General features: G+C 39.5%; 1 protein-coding gene across 1 annotated transcript; it reads right to left on the bottom strand.

The window, feature by feature from the left end:
- Positions 1–410: 410 nt before the first annotated feature.
- LOC146575472 (uncharacterized) lies at positions 411–14,110 on the bottom strand. Its single transcript, XM_085270175.1, has 9 exons — positions 13,892–14,110; positions 13,696–13,731; positions 13,302–13,613; positions 10,880–11,170; positions 10,478–10,771; positions 9,445–9,762; positions 6,853–6,990; positions 6,120–6,766; positions 411–516 (listed from the first exon to the last, which is right to left on the bottom strand). The coding sequence occupies exons 1-8, from the start codon at positions 13,920–13,922 to the stop codon at positions 6,168–6,170; spliced, it is 2,019 nt and encodes a 672-aa protein (XP_085126301.1). The 5' UTR covers positions 13,923–14,110; the 3' UTR covers positions 411–516; positions 6,120–6,167.
- Positions 14,111–19,014: the final 4,904 nt, after the last annotated feature.

Here is a 19,014-nt window from a genome sequence, read left to right as displayed (position 1 = left end):
GCACCATTAGACAAAGAAAGTGATAAATACTTATGCTTTGTGCCTAATGACTAAATATCACTTCAGTCCTGCTGATATCACAGTGTACTCTATCATTATCATCAAGTCATAGCATGCACTGCTGTAAAGATTACAGCCAAATTTATCTATCCATGAACTGTATCATTATCATCATCATTATTCACAGTTATTGTTGTAATGATATCATTGATGATGTCATAGTTATGTTTATCATAATGACCATAATTATCATAATGATACAGCATAGTGTCATTATCTAATCTAAAATTATGATATTTTCATGAACTTTTTATTTTTGGATGTTGTTGCAAGTTAAAATCCTAATGAAACATCAAATTATTAATTTACCTGCTGACTGCAAAACAGCTACCACACTTCCGGCTGCCACTCCTCCTCCATTAGCAGCTGCAGCAAATGACATCATGCCTGCAGCTATTCCAGCTGAGGTGAAACCAGCAGCTCCCAGAAGAGCAGGGGCAGCGACTACAGCACCTACTGCAGGAAGACAAGACATGGATCAGACCTGGATCGGCCTTCGATTCAAATGAGGTAAAGTTAAATAAACTGCTTACCTCAGGGGTGTCCAACTCCAGGTCTCAAGGGATGGTGTCATGTAGGTTTTAGGTATCACCCTGGGTCAACACACCGGAATCACATGATTAGTTCATTACCAGGCCTCTGGAGAACTTCAAGACATGTTGAGGAGGTAATTTAGCCATTTAAATCAGCGGTGTTGGATCAAGGACACATCTAAAACCTGCAGGACACCGCCCCTCGAGGCGTGGAGTTGGACACCCCTGGCTTATCTGCTCCTGCAGCAGAGCACACAGCTGTCACTACAACCCAACATAAGAACACACATTACCATCTAACTGGGACCTAGTTCAGCTGTTTTTTATAAAAGACAATCTCTATGCACAGGAACTCAAATGACTCACTGGGGTCCATGTCTTTATCTGCCCTGCGTCTGCCCTGAAATTGGTTGATTTTTATAGCAAGATAAGCCTCAGTTTTGTTACTGAGGAAAGTTTCCTTTCCTCAGTAACAAAACTTTATGTTCAGAGCTGAACAACAGAGGGCGACAGAGAGCAACACAAACTGTAGAGTGGTTTTAACTGGAACGTTTTTTCTGGCACAAAAATGCTCAGCTGTCATTAATGAAATACATGTTTTCAGACATGTTCTGGCAGACCATCAATGTGTTTAACATGTCTGAGATGATGAGATATCACTTTGTTATCAGTCCATAATGATGCAGTGAAAAACAAAAATCATTTGTATCATGTGTGACACTCAAAGTGTGTGATCAATTTGTGTTTTCACTTCAAGCCTTGGTGATCACTTTCAATTTCTGCCAGTTATGACAAGCAAAATATGTCATACTTGGGATCCAATTATGTAAAAGCAATGATATATGTATGTATCTGTTATCTGAAAAAAAAAAAGTAAATATAATAATAAAAAAAAACCAGAACACAACTTCAAAATGCTTTTCATTATTAGGGCTTTATTCAAAGTTGCACAATTTGACCGTGTTCATGTGTTTTGTAATAAAACACCACAGCGCTACCAGCTCTCAGCCAAGCTTGACGCTGATATGATTGCAACTGTTTCCAGTTGGCAGCAGTAGATATATCATTTATTATTTCTTTTTTAAATTCTAATTTCAATAATTAGCGTACACTCGCAGCTGTACTCACATAGACTCATTATTCCACTCAGGGAGAGGAGCCTAAGACTGGACTGTGTCTTTTATACAAGTAGGAGGGTCACCAGTTATTTGATGGAAAACAAAACTCCTGAAGTGGGTGTCATGTGAAATAAATAAACTTTGTAAAGTAAATAAACTTTCTTTAGTAATGATGGAACAAGTGAGTGATTTTGAGGTTGCATCTCACGGGTAAGGCAAAGAAACAGAAACCTAAAGCCAAGGAAGTAAGAATAAACACAAGCAGAATGACAATAATCCACGAATATTAACCAATAAACACCAAACCCTGGGTCCGTGATGCAATACCATGACAGATTTATAACAAGTCCCCGAACAAATACAGATAAAGCATAAGAAGCACATTACCAACAAGTGGAAAGTGCAATAATATGATCCATTATGTCTGAGTGAGAGGTCAAACAAGAAAAAAATATCTGAATGGCAATTTCATGTTTTTGTTTACTGTGTACTGTGATGGATTAAAAGAGCAGTGTGTGACTGGTGCACAATGTGGCACAATGGTTGTGGCTTAAAGGTCAAAGTTATGTTACATCAAGTGTAGCACAGATTTATATAAATTTTACCTGATGATTCTGAGATTCCTTCTCTTCCACCTTCATACCCGCTGTATAGTGTCTAATAATAGGACAGCATTAACAGTGCACAGTCAATGTCTTAAAAACCCCAAAACACACTGCATCAAAAACTGGTTCACGCCAAGGATCGGGTCCCCCGACACAAACAGAGTAACATAGTATACGCTGTTAAGTGCCAGGAGGATTGCCAGGATTTATACATCGGGGAAACCAAACAACCTCTGGCTAAGCGGATGGCACAACACAGAAGTGTTGTGGACGTTTTCCATTAAATAAAGCTGGGGAAGGCTGGGGAAACCTGCAGTCAGCTGAGACTGAAGAAGTCACTTGGATGAGTGACGAAACATTTCTCTCTGAAAACGCTACGTCCAGATGAACAGAATCAACTTTTGGAGATGTGTCTAGAAACAAGCAAATTTGCTGAACAAAATGTACAAGTGAGTCATGGTTGAAGGAAAAAAAAGTTTCTACAACTGCCTGTGAGGGGTGCAACAGGCCAACCACCAAAGAGTCAATTCTGCAAAAGTACATTAACACAAAAGACTTAAAACAAAATATCAATAAATAAATTATCAATCTCTGTGTTTTACAAACCTCATCAGCCAGTGTATTTCTGCTAATATCTGGGCTGGCTTGTTGCCTGCTGGTGCTTTTTTCTAGCCTGTACCCTCTTTCTTGCCTTTACAGAGTGATCACGGAGATTCTTCCACAGTCTGTAACACACTGATTTTTTCTTTCCCAGTGTCACTGAAATCTCTCCGTGAATTCATTGACATTTGGGAGTCCTTGTGCTCTCACATTTATGTGTCATACAGATGCCTGTACAGACGGACCGTGGTTTTCCCTCGAATACGTCCATAGTGGCAATTGTGCCAAGTTACAAAACTCAAGAGGTGCATGAACAGCCAAGGTAACACCAAAATGGCGGCACATGCCGTTGTGTTCTTAATGTTAACATTACCTTCATTTCTGAAGCAAGTACAGTTTTGACATGGAACTGCTTTTTTTTATTATTTATGCATCTGTATGCTCTGTGAATTTTCATTCGTCAGACATTAACTGACTACCAAGAACTGACCTAAGCAGCGACTCCGGGCCGAGCACATATTTCAAACAGCAGTCTGAGCTCATCCTTTAAGCAGTGATGAGGCCCTGTAACCCGAAACAAGACAGACTCTAACATTTCCACACTGTGTGTATGTGAGCGCTGTTTGTGAACACAACAAAGAGCATGTGTCATATGTATTTGTGGCTTTTTAGGACTGTAATGCCTTCATGTGATTGGCTCAAACAGTGAACAAGAATGAATGTGATTGGTTGAAAACAGCTGGTTCATTGTGGTATTTACCACATCCTCTTGGAACAGTTTGCTGATACAAAACACCAGAAGCTTATCTTGATGTCTGTTATTGCTGTGAAAAGTTTAATGCACCTCAAAGTGTCAGCAAATAAATATTGTTTGCATTCAGCTGACTGGCTTTACTTGAAGCATTATGGTTTGGATGAACTGGACTGCACTGGGGATTCATGGTGAAGCCACCAAATCTGGACTAAAGAAAAAAGTTCACAAGGAACAACGACGCATATGAAATAACCTAAGTCAGCTGTGAGTCATCAGCACTGCTGCATGAATAAAGAAGTGTGTCAGTTAGGTAGAGGATGCCAGGATCAGAAACAGAAAGAGAGACTCCAGATAGCTGCTGTGTCTGCATCTCTAAATGACTAAGATATGATTACACCACCCAGCTCAACCAGGTTATTATTCAGTTTGTCAAAACATCCAAATTAAGATTGCCCAGGGTTTTAAATGTGTGAGAATGTGCAATAACATCCAGGTGAAATTACATATTCTGTAGGAAATTTATTAGAAAAGGTGTTTACTCGCTATCTATAGTTTTACATAAATAACAAAATGAAATTTATAGTTTGCTTTTGAAAAGTGTTTGAGTATCAAGGGACAGTGTATAATACTTTGCATGTATACATGTATATATTTACAGTATGTTTTTTATATGGACAAAGTCATAATACTGGAAAATATAAAATATGATGTATGCATCTAAAATTAATTGCAATATCAGTTCAAAATAGAGGCGTCCCAGACCCAAGTCCACCATCAAGAATAACATACAGTGCAAAGCATTAAAATATAAATCATCAAAAATCTAAAAGTTATCAGGGAAGGTTGTTTCAAAGAACATTTGCACTCTTTTAAACACATATCCTGGAATTATTACTAATAATTAATGTGAAGACCCACACTGATGCTTTAGTGACATCATAGAAAACAGTTTGCAAACAGTTTGTTGAAGTTGAGCTTTTCACTGTTGACTATCATATCTAAAAGGCTTCTTACAACAAACTTAGGTTAGCCAGCTAATATTTTTACAGTACATAGACAATATTTGACTAGTTTAAATTCAGATCTGGTTTTAATGTTGGAGAAAATGTACAGTATCTCACAAAAGTCAGTACGCCCTGCACATTATTGAAAAAATGTTGTATCTTTTCATGGGACAACACTGAAGATATGACACCTTGATAGAATGTAATGTAGTCAGTGTACAGCTTGTATAACATTGTAAATTTGCTGTCAGCTCAAAATAGCTCAACATACAGCCATTAACGTCTAAACTGCTGGCAACAAAAGTGAGTACACCTGTAGGTGAAAATGTCCAAGCTGTGCCCAAGGTGTCAATATTTTGCGTGGCAACGATTATTTTTTTGTTCTGAGTGAAATCTGTCCTGTTAAACTGCCGTATGGTCTTTTTCCAATGTGCTGCAGCTCAGTTTCAGGGTGTTGGCACCCTTCTTATAGCTTAGGCCATCTTTATGTAGAGCAATAATTCTATTTTGCAGATCCTTTGCCATGTTAGACTTCCAGTGAACAGTATGAGAGTGTGTGAGAGCAATAACACCAAATTCAACACAACTGTTCCCCATTTGCACCTGCGACCTTGTAACACTAATGAGTCACATGACACCAGGGAGGGAAAATGGCTAATTGGGCACAATTTGGACATTTTCACTTAGAGGTGTACTCACTTTTGTTGCCAGCAGTTTAGGCAATAATGGCTGTAAGTTATTTAGAGGGGACAGCAAATTTAAAGTTATACAAGCTGTACACTGTGTCATATCTTCAATGTTGTCCCATGAAAAGACATAACAAAATATTTGCAAAAATGTGAGGGGTTTACTTACTTTTGTGAGATACTGGATATTAAAAATAATGCATGCATCCACCCATGCTTGGCATCACCCATTGGTTATTGAAATCCCACCGTGAAGCCTCAAGATGAGCAATTTTGCCATCATTCTCTTGGTGTTTTCAAACTGGTGTTTTCATGAGCAAGGGGAAGATCTGACTGAGATTAGAACTTAGGGGACACAGCTCAATCAGTTGCAAGCAAGTTGCCTAAAGTGCATCATCATTTACAAAGTTAACATCATGTTGTGTTCAATATGACTGGAAGGTGACACGACAGTTTTTACCCTTTTTCCATGCACTTCCAAAGAAGTGCATGGAAAAGAAGTAGGTGAAGCTAGAGCGGGTCATCTACTAATCAGAAGGTTGCTTTGATCCTTGGCTCCCACAGTCTGCATGCTAAATATATATACTGACCTCAAGTTGCTTTCTGATGCATCCACTGGAGTGTGAATGTGTGTGAATGTAAGATAGAAAACTCTTAAGCATCAAAAGTGCTTGTATGAATGGATGAAAGAGGTAAGTTGCCTAAAGCGCTTTAAGTGCTCAGAGGATAAAAGAGCTTTATAAGAACAAGTCCATTTACCATTTCATACAAAAGGACGAGAGCTCATTACGAATGATAATGAGCTGGTTATGGTAAAGATACATTCTCATAGTTGTTTTCTTCATCACTAGTTTCCTCTTCATCACTAGTTTCCTCTTCATCACTAGTTTCCTCTTCTTCCTTATTGTCCACACTTGCTGAAGGCGGGGACACATTCTTATAGTTGTTTTCTTCATCACTAGTTTCCTCTTCTTCCTTATTGTCCACACTTGCTGAAGGCGGGGACACATTCTCATAGTTGTTTTCTTCATCACTAGTTTCCTCTTCATCACTAGTTTCCTCTTCTTCCTTATTGTCCACACTTGCTGAAGGCGGGGACACATTCTCATAGTTGTTTTCTTCATCACTAGTTTCCTCTTCATCACTAGTTTCTTCCTCATCTTGTCTGTGACAGTCTACACTCACACAGGCCTCCTTGGACTTTTTGTCATTTGGGCCTGCTTCCTCATAATCGTGATCATCATCACTCACTAGGTCCTCATAATCATCATCATCTTCATCCAGCCCAGGAGCTCCTCCTTTGATTTTTTCATTAGTGTCCAATAGATCAACATTCACAGGGTCCTCAACATCCTCATCATCATCTTCATCTCCATACTTGTAAGCATTCCCGACTCGGACAGCCACTGAAACACAAGTAAGGGGAAAGAATGTGAATATATAGTCTGATGAATATCAGATGAATAATTGTTTAAAATTTGCGAGCACACACTTTGACTGTGGATGAGAGCTACAGGCTTCTTGGCTCGTCGTTGTCTTCTCCTGCACGTCAGCCCTACCACTAACAGCAACAGCAGGAGCAGCAACAGGAGTCCAACAGATACTGAGGACAGCAGCGGCATCAAATTGACTAAGGAGAGAGAATTTGATCAGTTTGACCATCAAAACACTTCTTCACATAATGAACTACTTTTCATTAATGTTTTAATTTAGAACATGTAACTTATTTCAAGTCTGTTTCGAGAATATGGCTACAGGTCACTGAAAGGGCACTCCGCTCATCCTGTCAACACTTCTCATCTCAACTATGTCTAAAAGTTAGACACGACCACCCATTGGTTTGTTAAGTCCTGTTGTCAAGCCTTCTTAATCTCACCATTTTTGCCATTATGAAACCAAGTGTCAGTCAATGGGTGGATCTGAGAAAATGAGGGACAATGCTTGCTCATGAAACGTTTCACCTACAGGGTAGGTCTGCCCTACAGCATAGCCAGCTTTAACCTCCAGTTTGACAATACTGCAGAACATAATGTCAATATTACAGAGTAAGAGTAACATTCATCAAAATGATCATTGCTTTAATGTCTTATATTAAGTCTGACTTTCTTTTTATTTGATCTTCATGATTTGTGACTAACTTTCACATAGAATACAGGATAATGGTGTAACACATAGTGGACAGTACCTCATCCAAAAGACCGGGTCTGTTCTGACTGAGTGACTGTAAGAGGTTTGGGTATACTTAACAGATTTTCTGAGAACATTACTGTAAAACAATCTGTAATAAGAACTGGTTTGCTAAGATCTTTTTTTATTTTGTGTCATCAAAAACAAATGGGGTCTTTTGAGGATGGCTGTAGCTCAGGTAGAGATGGGTATTGTTTAGGTTTTATCCGATACCGGTGCCAAACCGGTACTTTTGAAACGGTTCCGGTGCTTAAAGAATGGAGAACACAAACTTTGTCCAAAAACCTCTCATGTTCAGCTGTTTTTTTTGTAAAAAGATAACAATGTTAGCCTTTTCTGCAGCTATGGGGCATATATGGCATCACTCTTGGCTGGAAGCAGTGCTTAAACAATGGAAAAAAAACACAAACTTTGTCCAAAAACCTCTCGTTTAGCTGTTTTCCACTTTTTCTTTGGTCATTTTAGCCTTTTTGGCCAGGGTGAAGGGAGTATCTGCCATCAAACAGGAAGACAGCCGCATGTAACTACGACGGTGTTTGCTAGTTCACCTTACATGCATTAATGTAATAACGTGGTTAGCCTACTCAATGTAAATTACACACGAACAACATTAAGCTACTCACGCAGAGAAGAATGGCTGCTGCTGCATCATCATCCTCATCATTTCTGCTACACTGGCAGGGCTACGGCTACACCCTCAGTAGATGTGCTCGGTGTGAGGTCTCGCAGCAAGCTATCAAATACGGCGCATTTCTCGGCTTTAAAAAAAACCTGCTATGCGTCGCCAGGTGTTTCATCGGATTTGAGGAGTTGCCTCCTTTGCACAGTATCACCTTAAAGCACTTGTTGCAGGCTGCTGAGTTTGCATATTTTGCTGTGAAGTACAGCCAGACTTTTGACCGCTTCACCTTGGGCATTTTTAATCTGTAGCTCTGCTCTAAAAGAACGTACGTACCTGGACCCGCCTACTATCCTCGGAAACGTAAAATGATTGGCTAAAATCTAAAGTGTATCACAACTCAGGAAAAAAAAAGCACCGAAATGTGCGCTGCTTTTCGGTCTGGTTACTACCGTTTATGTCAGAACCGGATACCGGTACCCATCCCTAAGCTCAGGGGGTAGAGCAGGTCATCTACTGATTGGAAAGGGGGTGGTTCAATCCCTTGCTTCCCCAGTCTGCATGCCAAATATCCTTGGGCAAGTTATTAACCACCTGATGCATCCATCAGAGCAGCGGTCCCCAACCTTTTTTGCGCCACGGACCGGTTTATGCCCGACAATATTTTCACGGACCGGCCTTTAAGGTGTCGCGGATAAATACAACAAAATAAAACTAGTACCGGTACCGAAAAAAATAACATTTATTCATAACACATGTGAAAAGACCCAGGAAAACCGAGTAAACGATAAAAACGATAACAAAATAAGGCTGAAAACCGATAAAAACCCTGAAAACCATACATTTCCCACCTGAGCCTCAACTCTCGCGGCCCGGTACCAAACGACTCACGGACCGGTACCGGTCCGAGGTCCGGGGGTTGGGGACCACTGCATCAGAGTATGAATGTTAGTTAGAAGGCACTGACAAGTATAGAAAACAGTGCTTGGTTAAATGTGGCGTGTTGTACAAAGACATTTGAGTAGAGACGAGTAGAAAACTGTTATATAAGAATCAGTCTATTTACCATTTTATTTTTATACTCTACCATTTTCCTCCTTTATGACTTCTCTTTGTGGTCTTAAATGTATACATTTATAACAAGACTGGGAAACATAAGCTAATGCAATGGTCACAGTTTGCATGGTACATACAGCTACAGCTACCACAGTCAGTCTGATATTTTTATGTTATTTTTTGCTTTTATACAAAAATCCATGAATTCAACACTGTACTTACATTTAATGATGACACTAATCGGTGCCAATACAGCAGATCTGAATGTCCGTGTGGACACTGTGACCTCGTACACACAGCTGTAGTTGCCCTGCCGTTCATACTCAGCTACAGGGAAACTAAAGGAGGCTGAGTTGTTGACTGCTGGCTCTGTGAGGTTGGAGCCAGAGAAGCTCAGAATAAAATGTCCACTGGAAAATGTGGAGTTAATGGAACAGGTGAGGACAAAGCTGTAACCCCTGGTGATTTCGGCACCTTCAGGACCCCAGACAAGTCCTGCATTAGGAGACGTCAAGGAGATGCTGGGCCTCTGCAGTCTCACTGTGTGAAAGAAAGACTTACCATTAAGAAGGGCAGCAGAAACAAGTCCAATGGTAGCATTTCATGCAAGTTAGCTTATTATTTATGAATCATCATTAACCAATCAACATTAGCCATGTATTTTGTGATCTACCGAATGTTAACAGCTGTTTAATGTTCTACAGCGGCGGTGTCAAACATAAGTCCCAGGGGCCAGAATCGGTCTGCCAAAGACTCCAATTCGTCCCACTGGATATGTGTAGGAGGGCATAGATTTTTGCTGCTGTTCCTACTGATAAAGATCCCTCTCGTGGTCATTCACATTACACTAAGGAATTAAGTAATAAATAAATGTTGAAATGACAGAAAAGTTCCAGCATTTTTTTTTTTATATATAGTGGGTCAACAGTAATAAAACCAAAAAAAAAAAAACAGTTTATTAACTGCAGCCGCGTTTCTGCGAGATTATGCAGAAAAAACAAGATGTACTTTTGAAATTGCGCTTTTTGTTTTATATGAAAAAGTTAATATCTATATTTTTATTACATAGATAAACATAAATTAAAGCTGTTGATATCTTATGACAAGTAATTTCTACAGTTTATACAACACTATTTGTATAAACTGCAAAAATATAGCAAATAGCAAAAATGTAAAGATCTGTAAATTTGTATTATTTTTATTTAGTTGATCAGTTTTGATCTTTTTAATTTACCCTTTTATTTATTGCTCTTACCTGTGACATTGAGTATGACACTGTCACTTAGCGGGGAATTAAAGTCCCGCCTTGAGCCCTTTTTCTGATACTGACACTGGTACGATCCCTCATCATCAAAGTCCACAGAAGAAATATTGAAGGTAGCAGAGTTTGTAGCTGAATTTTGGGTCCTGTTGAATGAATCTGATGTTGTCATCAGAATGAACGTTCCACCCAAAACCTGAGTGGAGATTGAACAAGTGATTGCAATGTTCTGACTCCAGGTCACCTCACCAGCAGGACTGATGGAGATATGGGGTTTGGGGAAGCTTACTGAAATAGCAACACAGAATTAAAGTTTTCATTTTATCACCAGTTTACTGATTAGATTATACAAAATGGAATATACCATAAAACTTGGGAAATTGGATTTATCCTTACCAGTAACAAAGAGTCCTACAGAGTTACTAAAGGGGGAGGAGAACTTTGAACCCTGAATGCTTTCCTCGTACTGGCAGTAGTACTGTCCTTCATGACTGAAGTTCACTTTGTTGATACTGAAGATAGTAGAGTTGGAATTTGAGGTTTTAGTCTCCATGAATGAGTCAGACGTCTTCTTGAGGATGAAAGTTCCATCTGATGCCTGAGTTGGGACTAAACAAGAGATGCTGGCACTCTGACCCCAGGTGACCTCACTGTTATTTATGGAGATCCTTGGCTTGGGGGGGACCCCTGAAACAATAATTTGGCATGTGGTAAATGTACACCGTATTCTCCTTTTAACTTAAGCATCTCTGGTGTAGTGCCAGCATTGTGACAGTAAAATGGCACTAGCACTGGTTTTCCTGGTCAGTATTTCAACATTTAAGAGACATTTTTGGTTTGTTGGGGTGGTGTTCTACCAATCTATGGTAAATGGCCTGTATTTATATAGCGCTTTACTAGTCCCTAAGGACCCCAAAGCGCTTTACATATCCAGTCATCCACCCATTCCCACACACATTCACACACTGGTGATGGCAAGCTACATTGTAACCACAGCCACCCTGGGGCGCACTGACAGAGGCGAGGCTGCCGCTGCCTTTTCATATAATCTATTTATCAAAAGGTCGGTGGTTCAATCCCAGACTGCTCCGGGATGTATGCCAAATATCCTTAGGGAAGATACTAGACCCAAGTTGCCCTCCAGTGCACCCATCAGAGTGTATCTGTGTGAATGTTAGATAGAAAGCATACAAAAAAAGTGCTTGTATGAATGAGAGTGGTGTAAAGCGCTTTGATAATTTTTGTATTATCCATCCATTTTCTAAATGATGGCACCCGTATTTGGTTTGCATTGCTTTGTTGCTCATTTGAATAAGTTGCTGGTCTGAGCTTTGATGGCGACTTTATGAATGAGGAAATGAAGTTTCAGGCAGCTGGTTGATGTGCAGCAGGACAGCAGGATACTCTGTTGAGGAAAACCTGCCAATGAGCTGGTTAAGGTTACAATCTGTTTCTCAAATAAGTGACTCGGAGTGAACCAGACTCAAAAGTAACTTTAAAAAACACATAGGCAGCACACAGATGACGAAACAGAGGAAAATCCTGACATGCTCCTACAGAAGCCATGACACCATGAAAGTATGGCCCTGACTAGCATGCAATACTTGAAAATTCACACGTCCTGGATTTTAATTTTTTATTTTTTTACAGGCAGTTGGCCTGTCAGTGTTAACCTTACATTTACCTAAACTGAATAAATAACAAATACAAACAGAGCCAAAAGTCCATTGTGAAGAACACGAGAAAAAAAAAGGCAACTCTGAACCCAGAGATGTGCTTCTGAATTATTTCCCTATGCGTCACTGTCAAGTAGTAATACCACATTACTGCTGTTCAATGCGCCGCACTGCTAAATGAATCCTTTTCCTGTCAGCATCACCTTGCAAAGCAGCTAATGCTTTGATAATGAGATCAAAGGTATCTGCAGGCAAGCTCAAGATCAAAGATAACGAACAGAAAGTAGAGCAGCTGAAGAATAGTCACACAGTAGCAGGCAGGACGATTTCATCATTTGTTGAGGTGCTCGATGATACCACAGTGATGTTTCCCACAATATGTCGACCTGCTGAACATTTTAAATTTTTAATTCAATCATCAAAAAACTACCTTACAACTTCACACTGTATTTTCCTGTTGCCTACTTCATATTATTTATTGGATATAGAATTGTAAACTGTGTGTCATTTTTAACTTCACTGAGTATATGTTTTAGTTGTACGCTTGATTAATCATGCTGATCTGTCCGTTGTGTGTGAAAATATGGCAGCCATGGTGTTGATGTTGATTTTGGTCATACAGGCTGTAACATTACAGCTGAGAAAGGACAGTCTTGTGAAAAAGAACATTTTCAAAGAACTCTATGAACAATTAGAATAATTAGAAAGTAACTGAAAAAGTCTCGTTCAGGGTTTCAAATTTTGTTTTTATATTTGATCTTTACTGTCAAAACCTTAAACAGCACCAAGTCTGCAGCTGTGAGAGCAAAATCTAAAACTGTTGGGAACAGGTTATGTTTGAGATTAAAATCAGTTGGAAGTTCAAAGTTCATTTTCACTGATTCTTTTATTTACAGCAGCTGAAGAGACTTGTGTCTCAGAGAAGAAGAAAATCTTATTTTAAAAAAAGATATGCATTTACATTTTTGTTGGGAAATATAATTTACTAGTAAATGTTTTCTCCAATGAACAAAGTGTAGTAAAAACAATATAATATACTAATTACATTATTTATTAACGAAAAATAATAATCACTTCACCACTTTTAACAACTTTTATTATGAACTGATATCACGATAGGATTTAACTGAAAGTTTGCTCACCTGAACATGTGACACCAGCATCCTCATTATGCCCACAGTTATGTGTCCCAAATCCTCTGTTTCGACACTCAGTTAGAGAACTCTCACTTCCTGAACAGGCCACATTATCAAGCCAGATTTGTCCTGTACCTTGACCAAAGTGAGCTGATCCATAGGTATTTACTGCTGCCCCACAGCCCAGCTGTCTGCAGACCACTTTTGCATCATTTAAGTCCCAGTCATCATCACAGACTGTTCCCCAGGAGCCACTGTGATAGATTTCAACTCTTCCAGAGCACCGAGTGGACCCAGACCCAGCTAGTCTGATCTGACCTATCAAGAACGTTATATAAACAACATTTTAATATTTCCCTTAAAGGTTTTCCTTTAAAAAAAGACATAGGAACAGACTGACCTGCAGCAGGTGACGGTGAGGCCAAGAGACAAGAAACTATTGGAGAGGAAACCATGCCATTGCTTATTACATAGAAATGTTCTTGTTGATATGCAGTGATGAATATTTGCATTGAAAATCAAACCCAAAATCCTATTGATACTGTGCCTGTACAAAATTACAAAAAACATTATACATTATAGAAAATCCGTCTTACCGAGGGTAAAAAAATGCTGTCTGCCCCACATGGTGTGTCATTTATGAGATCCAGAGAACACTACAGAGAACTAAAATTGTTCACAGTGCTTGTCCTCCCGAAACACTTCCCCTTTCGTTTTGTCGCGGGTTTTTTTTTCCCATCAACCGACACGGGGCATTAAAACTATGCAGAATTAAAGTCTGAAGTTAACACACTTTGTCCAGCAAAAAAACAATCGCATCTATACTTCTGACTGAATGTTATCATTCTGCTTTCTGCTGCCAGCCGTGAGTACAGATATGATCAATGAAATCAATTTAGTTTCACTGTAAGTTTATCGCCATTCGTTGCCAAAAGTGTCAATCAAAGCGCGTATCTCCCGTCTCAGGCCCTTCTATCGAGAGATAGTTAGTCTCAAAAGATTGGAAAATGGTTACGATATTACCCACAAGTGTAAACTAAGATTTACATATGCGCGCACACAATGATTTGTGTGTAATTCCGCGTACTCAGAAATGCGTGCAACAGTCCACACATGCAATTCCACAAATCAAATAGTTCAATCAGTCATCAGTCTCACTTTCAAAGACCTTCACGAGCTTACTCGTCTCTAAAAATTATTTCAGACATTGTTTACGCTCACATCACGGTTTATGTGCTCGCGGAGTTTTGAGAGATTTTTCACACTTTTCATCTTTCCACGGGGCTACAAACACAAGAGGCGCTCCATCCCTAAATGAAAACTGGACGTTTGAAATTCCTTTGAATCTTTAAATTACGTCCAACAAAACGATTTTTTACCAGAAATTTCCAAAGGAAAAAAAAATATATATATATATATTATTACTTCCCCCTCCTCATTGCTTTATTATTGTAGCTCTAGTAATAAATAATAATGTAAGGATTCTGGATCAGCACCATGATGCCCATAGTATATACAGTATTCTGAAGAAGGTCTAAAATGTCCCTGTGTGTGCATGCATGTGTGTGTTTTATTTAGATGGATTTTTAAAAGAAATATTACTCATGATATAACATTGTCCAGACATGGCTGGTAAGGACATGAGGAGGAAACAGTAGGAGCTGTGTGAGGCTACTAAAGGCAGTGCTATAACATTTTTCTCTCATCATTTTATTTTAGATTAAGTGCAAGAGTTGTTAGGTGTGGATAATTAGATTATAGTTTATTGCAATAGCAAGTTGTGCCTTGTTCTCACATAGACAGCAAGTGGAGAGTGATATATGAAAAGATGGGATGGAAGGAAGAAGAGAAGCAAAGAGTGATTCACAGGCAGAGCCTAAATTATTTCTCACAGTTTTTTGTGTCCTTATGGTTCCAAGCGCTGTCACCAATCTTTGCATTTTGTTATTATCTCATGACACTTGTTTAATCAGCTACCATCTCTCCTGTGGACTTTTTAATGTCTACAGTCTCAGATCAACACAGCCCTGCCCTTCCCATATTAGATTCTTGATGAATGTGTGTTGTTGTTATTCAGCCTGGTTCAATGTGCCCCTTTTTAACTTTGAGCACCCGCCCCTTTAAACCTCTCTGCACGGCCCTGCACAATACACATCCTTTTGAGGTCAAAGTTGAAGATAAGCTTTGTGAAATCACTGAAATAAGTCAGACTTGTGCATGCATGTCAGTGTAAGCTGGCTTGCAATTAGACCAGATAAGGCTTTGATGCAGCAGGTGTGTTATGTGGAAGCAAGTGGGATAGACAGCCTTGATCAAATTCAAATTCAAATGTTATTTGTCACACGCACACACACACACAATACGATATGTGGAGAAATGCTTATTGCTGTGCAATGCCCATTAAACGACAGTAAAGAATTTACAGATAATGATAAAATTTACAGATTTTACCTTAGAAATTTACAGTAAAAAAGAATGTGCAAATAATGATTTAAGAGAGAGATTATAAGAAGTGTGCAAATAAACAGAGTGTGTGCGGTGATGTGATGTATGAGAGTCCAGTCCTACACCTGGTTCAAGTCCCAAATAGCCTGGGGGACAAAACTCCTCTTTCACTCTGTTTTGGCCTTAAGGGAGCAGAAGCGCTTCCCAGACCTCAACAGTGAGAAGAGTCCATTGTTGGGATGGGAGAGGCCCATCATGATCTTCCTGGCTTTGTTCTTGCACCACTTGGTGTAGATGGACAGAAGGTCAGAAAGCGCTGATTGATTGGATGCATTCGGCCGAGCGCATCACTCTTTGCAGATCTCGTCTGTCCTGCTTGGTGCTGTTCCCAAACCAGGTGCAGATGTTTCAGGATGCTCTCGATGGTGCAGGAGTAGAACTTCTTAAGCACCTAAGTCTTCTGGGGAAGAAGAGACACTGGCAGGCTTTCTTAACCAGGATGTTAATGTGACAGGTCCATGATAGGTCCTGAGTGATGTGGAGACCCCTGGTACCGGAAACTGTCCACTCTCTCCACTAGGTGTACAAAGCAGATATGGCTAGTTTAGCAGATGAAAGGAGCACAAGCAGGAGACTTGGCTCTCAAAAATAACAATGTGGAATTGATTAAAAACAAACAAACAAAAAAACATGGATGTCCATTTGTGATCACAACATAGATTTCATTTAGTTTGGTTTAGTTTTAAATATAGCCGGGGATCGGCTCACCAGGGCCTCCGTTCTTGGCCGCCACCTGACACACATTGCACCCGACCTCGACGGCGCCTCCTGCAGGTGGTGGGCCTATAGGAGGATGGGCCCATGTCCCTTTGTCGGACTGGGCTCCATGGCCACCAGACGCATGCTAACATCAGCTGCTTTCTGGTAGAGAGTACCATGTCCCCCCATGTTTTTAATGCACTTGGAATGCTGGGCCTCCCTGCTGCAGGACCGGGGTTGGTCTGCTTGTCTCCACTCCACAGCAAACATTTCCTGGGTCTGGATTGACCCTCTGGGAGTGTCTATGTGTCAGGTCGAGTCTTAGACTCCACCTCTCAGGGAACATCTCAGGCTCCCCTAGGTGTGGGGGCCTATCTCCCCCCACTACACTCCCTGCCAATGGCTGATACCCTCAACCCTTGGTGCATTGGTGGTTTTCGGTGTCCGGGGCTGGGTGCATGGTGCTCACTCCCGGTGGTTGCTTGGCAGGGCCTGGCGCCCATGGCTCGGTCAGGACCCTTCCGGAGGGCTATGGCTCCCCACATTTACTTTCAGATAATTATATGGAGAAATCTTTGGAATACAAGCGCGCTAACGCACACAGGTGTGCATAGACACACACCATCTTCCTTGGATGCTGCCTCAAAGCATATCGTGCGTTGTCGATTTTGTGTGCTTAATTTAAAATTAATTTTAAAATTGTAAAAGTAATTTTAAACATTTTACTCAGTAATGTGTACTGAGGACCTTCACCTTTTTTAGCTGAATATGGAAACCACTATACCAGAGGTGTCAAACATACGGCTCACCTGTATATTTTATATAACATAAAATAAACTATATACAAAGATGCAGAAACGTGTGCACTGAAAAACAGACAAAATGTTAGATTTACATAAATTAAGTAGTCGACATTGGTTGCACACAGATGTTCTGCTTTTTGAAGCAACTCAACACAAGTTACACAAACAAAGTGCAATTGCAGTAAATTCATCAAAGACGCTTAAATAAATCCAAGAGATGGCCAGTCTCCATTTTTCACTGTACATGTAGCACAGAGCCGTGGCTCAGTGTCTGAGTGTCTGAATGAGTCTCACAGGTCTGAATGTGTGCTTAAAGCCATTTATAATTCCTAACTTGTTTGATCTGCTGCTCACCACAAACAAGCACAAGCATACATTTTGAACATTTTACTGTATATTTATAGGTTTTACAGTTTTTACTACTGATAAAAAGTTCCCTTATGGCCACTCATACTCCACAAAGTAATTAAGGAATAAACAATTACAAAACAAAAAACAACAATTTTCACCTTTGAAAAAAATGTAATGAATTCCCTCTTACTTTGGCAGTTTGGCACTTCCTCTACAGCTCTAAGTCTCAGTGTGTTTTGATACCAGTTTCCCATCAATAATCTCTATTTTTGGCATTATTCGTTTGCTTATTACAAACCAGTCTACTGTTGTGTACAGTGTTGTTTTTTCTTAGTTTTTGTTCCCAAAAACGTGTCTCTAATAAAACCTCTGTAACTTTGTGAAAATAGGAAAAGTTTTTGTTTTTCACTTTCTGCTATAGAAATTTCTAGAGTTTTCTAAGGGATCCTCGAGGTCATCTTACACACCTTACACAATTAAATAAAGTAAACAAAAAACCCCAACTATAACGTTTTTCAAGCTAACAATAGTCTAAAACCAAGTTAGAATAAAGTTGACAGTTAATTATATCAAAAGAAGAGGACAATTATTGATGAAGATTTGCAATTTTGGTATTTAAAAAACCCCATAAATTCATTACAGACTGCAGCAGAGAGTGAACGTATATGGTAACGATATCTAGTACAAGTGTTTCCTTCAGCTCACAGAATAATAGTAGTGTAGCAAGCACATTTAGCATGAGAAATAGCTTCTTTCCTATTGTATTGTTTATGACTGAGATACATGTCCTTATGAATAGTAAGTCCAGTTTTTCTGAAGAGACATTCCAGGCGATGGCCAATAGCTTTAAGCTGGCAAAATTCAAATGAATATCAAGGGACAGAATGGGGGAAGGAAAAGTTTGAGTTTTCTGAGGAGCCAAGGTATCTAAGAGTTTGACAAATCCATTGTTATAGTGAGATACCAAGTCATTTGTGGAAGCTGAAGCATCTATGGCCATTAAATTATCAATGCAAGGGGAAAGAACTGATAAATCAATGCCTGTAATGTTTCTAAAATTAAGAAAGCATGTTAGATTACCTTTGTACAGTTGGAAACCAACACCGAATGAAACTAAATTATGATCTGAAAAAGATATGTCTGATACAGCATAGTTCATCGCTCGGACTCCAGTACAACAGATAAGGTCTAAAGTATGTCCTTTGGAGTGTGTGGGAACATGTATTTATTAGTCTAAGCCAAAATTCTCCAGATAGGAAATATAAAAATTTTTTAATTAATTTGATGCTCTGTCCATGTGGCTATTAAAATCTCCCAGCAATGTTATATTTGGACAGTAAAAAGTAAAATTACAACATGAG

Source organism: Mchenga conophoros, linkage group LG4 (assembly GCF_057382185.1).
Source record: "Mchenga conophoros isolate Kocher_MC1m ecotype Shallow Benthic linkage group LG4, M_conophoros_male_GT1.1, whole genome shotgun sequence".
Classification (NCBI taxonomy): domain Eukaryota; kingdom Metazoa; phylum Chordata; class Actinopteri; order Cichliformes; family Cichlidae; genus Mchenga; species Mchenga conophoros.
This window is presented reverse-complemented; position numbering and strand designations above follow the sequence as displayed.